Source organism: Panthera pardus, unplaced genomic scaffold, assembly GCF_024362965.1.
Source record: "Panthera pardus isolate Hobbes unplaced genomic scaffold, ASM2436296v1 HiC_scaffold_5, whole genome shotgun sequence".
Classification (NCBI taxonomy): Eukaryota; Metazoa; Chordata; class Mammalia; order Carnivora; family Felidae; genus Panthera; species Panthera pardus.
Window position 1 is genome coordinate 11,126,516 of NW_026526980.1, and position 6,041 is coordinate 11,132,556.

A 6,041-nucleotide genomic window follows, 5' to 3' on the forward strand; every position below is an offset into this window, starting at 1 on the left:
ATGATGGATGAACATATCATTGAAGCAACTTCTCTCTACAGTGTGTGCACATCTCTTGGTTCTTACAAGCTCCTGTTTATTTTTCTGTTTCCCCCTCTTGACCATGAGCTCCTTGAGATCAAAGAGCATGCCCTGAAAATAATAGCAAGCAGTACTCACTGGGTGCCTAACTCTGGATCAGACTCAGTGCTCAGCACTCTGCAGGCCTTGTCTTGTTTGCTCCTCCCAGCACCGTCTAACACCTGGGCCCCCAGGAGACAGGCACCGCGTGCTGGCTGAGTGATGCAGTACTCTTTCCCAAACTTGTCACATCAAAAGGATCACTCAAGGCACAGAGATGGGGGATGCTGATTCCCAGGCCTCGCTCTTGGAGATCTGATTCTAAAGGTCTGGAGTAGCCCAGGGATCTGCCCCAGATGATCCTTTATGCTGAGGCCACATCCCGACTACCCCGTGGTCCCGAATTTCCTACGTCTCAAGCCTTGGGCAGCTTCTCCCAACTGTCTGGAGTTCTCGGCCTTGTCACTAAATGGAACAAGAAGGAGGGTGACCAAGAGGAGGAAACCATAAGCAACTCTTATTAGTATGCAGGGCCTTTCTTGTCACACTGCCTTTAATTGAAGCTGAAGGGCTGGCGCATCTCTCTGGGATTTTCCACTCTCTAGCCCTTCCGGAACTGGCTGCACACCAGCCTGCTAAGGGGGACAAGGACGGTGCAGAGGTGTGGAAGCATCTGTCCATTGGTGTTGGAGGCCAACCATGATGATGTCTCTAAAACTAAAATGGAAGCCAGGTTCCTTTATTTAGTCATCACTACCTGCTTCTCCCCTGCTGCTCCTCCCTACCTCCCTCCTTTTACCTACCTGTGGTCCCACCTGTGCAAGGCTCTGTCCTGCCAAGATGAGGAGGAAAACCACTAAGGGGGAGACTTCAATCTGTTTCTTAATTTTTAGCAAAGTAATCCTTGTACATTGTTCCCACGGTTAAAAAGATATACAGTAGTCCCCCCCCCCCCCACCTTATCTGTGGCTTTGGGCATCCACTGGAGCTCTTGGAACGTGTTCCCCGAGGACACGGTGGTGGGGGACTGCTGTACAGGATGAACAGAAGGACAGAATGAGCATCATCTTTGTGGCACCCTCTGCTATGGCAATAACTTTGAACTCTGGGCTGTTTCTCTGGACAGTTATGATTTTAGATACGATAGATATGGTTTTTGACATTATCTACTGATTTCCTGCTACGACAGATGGGGGTTAGCTCACTTACACCCCATCTATACCCTCCCCAAACAGTTAAGTTGTTCTTTTCTGTTCCTTTACGAGTTGACTTTGTAATTTCAAGTAATATACTACCATCTTTATTTCTTTTTACTTGTTTTGGGGCATACAAACAATACAATGGGGGGTATACAAACAATAGTGACTATAGAGTACATATATACCTCTGAAGCAGACACTCATGTAACTACCGTCCCAGTTAAGAAAATAGAATACTGTCAACACCTTTAAAGCTCCTCCCCACCCAGGGAAGCCGCTCACCGTAACTTTTATGCTCATTGTTCCCTTGCCTTTCTTTAGAGTTCTTCTTATCTTTATAGGCACTCCTCAGTATTTAGATTTGCTGTAAATAGAATCACACTACATGTATCACACTGTGCCTTATGCCCTTCCTTCAACATCGATAAGCTATTCCAAGCCGACAGGTGTACCCGTGGTTTATTCATGTTCATTGCCGTACACTCACCGTTCACGTAGACCACTATTTATTTATCCAGTCAGCTGTTGATGGACATTTGGGTTGTTTGCAGCTTTCTGCTATCATGAACATCTTTATTCAGTCACTCAGAACATGTGTGCAAGGGTTTCTCCAGGCAGTGGATCTAGGAGCAGAATCCCTGCATTGCAGGGCACGTGCATACTCAGTTTTACTTGATAATGCCACTTTTCCTATGTGGTTGCACTAATGGACAGTCCCTACCTCCAGAGACTCTGACCTGATTGGCTAGGGCAGGGCTGGACATTGACAATATTCAAAGCTCCCCAGATGGTTCCATCATGAGGCTCCATGTCCACCTTTGTTTCCAGTCCATCAACTCTAGAAAGTATTTTTTTGATTCTTCAGTTTGGAGGAGTGGTCCTAGCATCCCTTTCTGCTCTCTACTCTGAAGATTTTTGTGTAATAATCTGAAAGAGCTAACACGGCTTTTTCCCAGGCAAAGTCAAAGTGTGGGCTGGCTAAGAGAGGTTATCAAGGCATGGACAGGAATTGGTTAAGATACTGGGACAAAAGTAGGGGCAGCTGGGTGGCTCATTTGGTTGAGTGTCTGCCTTCGGCCCAGGTCATGATCTCCCAGTTCTTGGGTTCAAGCCCTGCGTCAGGCTTGCTGCTATCAGCACAGAGCCTGCTTCGAATCCCCTGTCTCTTTCCCTCTCTGCCCCTCTCCGCCCCTCTCCTACTCATGCTCTCTTTCTAAAAAAAAAAAACAACAACAACAACAAAAAAAAAAACCTTGAAAAAGCAGAAAAGATACTGCTGGGACACCTGGGTGTCCCAGTTGGTTAAGTATCCAACTCTTGATTGAACTCACGGTTTGTGAGTTCGAGGCCCACATCAGGCTCTGTGTTTACCGTGCAGACCCTGCTTGGGGTTCTCTCCCTTTGCCTCTCTTTCTCTCAAAATAAATAAATAAACTTAAAAAAAAAAAGATACTGGGACAAAGGTGAGCAGATGAATTCTAACTTCAGGCAGGTCTGAGAAACTACAGAAAATCCAAGGGCTGGGAATTCTTCACAGAAGCCAATCCTTCCTTCTCTGTGTGGCTATTAGTAGCCTCTAGCATCTGTCTGCCAGTTATAGGCTAGAGAAGTCATTTAACCTGCTTAAATTTTGAGACAAAGAGGGGAATTCTTGATTTTTCTAAACTGCTGTCAGGATCTTTATGGTCATGTTTTTTTAAAGGCATTCCAACCGCAGTTTGGGTTTCTCAACCCTGGTGAACAGTAGCAACATATTGGAACTTTGAATAAATACTGGTGCCTCAGACCAACTACATCAGAATGTCTGGGGTGAGACCCAGGCACTCACAGGCTTCTGAAGGGGCCCGGGGATGATTCTTAGACATAGTCAGGGTAGAGAACCACCAACAGTGGGTCAAACTTTAACTTGTATCCATCAGCATCACCTGGGAGCTTGTTAAAAACCCAGATTGCTGGGCTCCACTGTTTCTGATTCTATAGGTCTGGGGTGGAGCTGTCGGCTTGTATTTCTAACAGGTTGCCAGTGTTGCAAACATTGCTAGTCCCCCCCAATCACACCTAGAGTACCATCTTGCTCCTGAGGTTTCCCTGTATACCTACTTGTAGAGACCCAGATCAGCCATGTACTGTGCCTGGTCAGGCTGGTAGCTTAAAATCAACTATGGAAATCAGCAAATACTACAAGTCAGGACTCTGCCATCCCCACTCAGTTGCTAAACATTCACATCCGGATCACATCATGGGTCAGCAGGATACTGGGAGAGAACCTTCAGGGGTGTAGAGCATCCTTGGCTATGCAGGATCATTGTCATCAGTAGGGTCTAGTTGCACATGGGGTGTTCATGGTGGTTACCCATAGATCTTCCATATATAGAGAACAAAAAAGATGTACACATTGAAAACATTTCTTTGAATTTTCCAGTGACCACAGGTTCCAAGTATTAAAAATACTTTTTCTGGTTCGAGTTATTAATACGATCATTAGTAGCTCACAAAGCCAAATAAATACATTATAATTCTTGGTAGTTATTAAGCATAGAAAGGAGACTCCGTTGGACAAATTGCCTCCTTGTTTGACACCTGGGGATTTTGTACACACTAGGCAATGCCAGGACGGGGAGAGGTAGGAGAGGGGGTCGGTATAAATCCCACAACTGCAAGTCCACGGTTGGAAGCTGCAGATTTAGAGGTTGACTTTCTTTGAATAAACCATGACCAAGTACCCTTAGAAAGTCTTTGTGTAGCTCCAGCTTGAAGACTGCTGGGCTAGCCTGGGCTGATGAAAGCGTTTGCCCCACTTCCAACAGGAAGTAACTGTGTTGCACGTGATGGTGTCCACACCTCACTCCATGCGTGGGCCTGGCTGGATCAAAACATCCGCCTTACATGGTAACAAGCCCCAACACCCTTTCTGCTAGGACACTGCTCTCCACGTGTAACCAGAGCCCACAACCTTGTTCAGAAGAACCTTCAGGCACTAATGTCCAGGACAAGCACTTGGACCTTTAGAAGCAAAGACTTATTAAAAATGAGAGGGTCTTTCTGAAAGGATTCCATCTCCTTCCCCACCCCCACCCCCCAACCCCCAGGGGACTGAGTTTCCCTATTTTTCCAGGGGAGGGGCTTGTACCTCCTGGGACAAGTAGTGCCATCCTGTGTTCTGTGAACTTTCCTGTTTGGCCAATGCAGGAAATCCCCCATATCACATTCTTTTCCAGACCGTGAAAAGATTCTTTTCTGACCTTGTATTCACCCCAGTGTAATCCTGAGTTTTTAATTTTGGGCGGGTGGGGGGAGCAAGGTGAGTGGTGACAGATTGGGCTGAGTCAAGAGCCTGGAATCTGTCATCATCTTCAGTAAAACTTCCTTTCTTCAGTTCCCCTGACCTGCAAAGCACCCTTTTGACCTTCTGCTGAACTAAATTAAGAATGGTTGTGATGGACTTTGAAGGTATTACACTAAGTGACGTAAGTCAGGTAGAGAACGACAAATACTGTATGATCTCATTTATATGTGGAATCTAAAAAAGCCCAACCAAACAACCAAACAAACGAAAAACAAACCAAACTCACAGGAAAAGAGATCAGACTTGTGGTTACCAGGGACAATACAAACCTCCAGTTACAGGATAAATCAGAACTAGGGAGATAACGTACACGTGATGACTATAGCTAACACTGCTGTGTCATTAGGAGTAGATCCCAAGAATTCTATCACAAGAGGTTTTTTTTCCGCTTTTCTTTTTATTGTACCTATAGAAGATCAATGTTAGCTGAATCTATTGTGGTAACCATTTCACAATCTACGTAAATCAAACCATCGTGCTGTATGCCTTCAACTGATACAGTAGTGCATGTCAATTCTTTTACATTAAAACTGGGGAAAGAAAGAATGGCCATCAACATTGCATGGTTTTGAAACTTCAGGTTCTGTCCCTGGAGCACAATGGCCCTGTGTCCTTCCCGTGGCGCCAGAACCATAGCAGGTGCTCATTGGGCTTTGGTGTCATTGACTCTACACATCAAAATTTGCTGTTTTCAAAATGACAAGTCTGTCTAGATATGCAAATCGATCCTGACTTTCTCTTTCATTTCTTTGCAGTGAAATGCAAAATGGAGAAAGAGGAGGAGGCCTGAGCTAAGACTCCACCACCTTATTTAGCCACTGGTGGGATCTTTTCCCTTCGGAGCTTCAGTGACCCTCTGTGAGGAAAATGTACGAATTATGCTTCCTCTCTGTTAACTTTCTTAATGACTACTTTTGGTACATGTGAATACAGAATCTTTTCTGCAGAAGATAGCATTTGTGGCACACATGTTTTAGTGCGTATCGTTTATCCTAAGACAGTACTGATCTTAACTTTCTACAGTATCTCAAAATTTTATTCTTGTATCCATATTATTTCTTCAGTGTTTCGGGTGTATTCTTCTGCACCAGCCACCACTAAAATGTACAACGAACTCTGGCTTCCAAGAGATGTTGACGTGCTTTAGTTACCAGTTTCCCACTCTGGGCTGCCTTTGCAAAAATCACTATTTAAATTTAAGTCCCAAACCTCTGCAGTGGGTTTTAAGTTGATCTGGTTTTAAGTTACTCATTTCATAAAAAAGACATACTGCCTGCGATCATTTCCAAAGGAGACTGACTCTTAACTCTGACTGTAGATCCAACAAGGTGAGACACTTAAACCCAGACAACAGTAACAAAGGAGGATTGTTGTCAGGTCCCCAGAATATTATAGAAAAGTTCCTCATTCGATGGGTAAGCTAACTTATTACCCTC

The 6,041-nt window shown here is 44.8% G+C and overlaps 1 protein-coding gene across 4 annotated transcripts in view; it reads left to right on the forward strand.

Annotated features, from left to right (window-relative positions):
- IQCK (IQ motif containing K) overlaps nt 1–5,554 on the forward strand; it is a 124,550-nt gene extending 118,996 nt beyond the window's left edge. For all 4 annotated transcript variants that reach the window (XM_019468749.2, XM_019468747.2, XM_019468748.2 and 1 more), the window contains one exon: nt 5,361–5,554. In XM_019468749.2, coding sequence (XP_019324294.1) covers nt 5,361–5,363 — 3 coding nt within the window. In that variant the 3' untranslated portion in view covers nt 5,364–5,554. The remainder of the gene's footprint in view (nt 1–5,360) is intronic.
- Nucleotides 5,555–6,041: the final 487 nt, after the last annotated feature.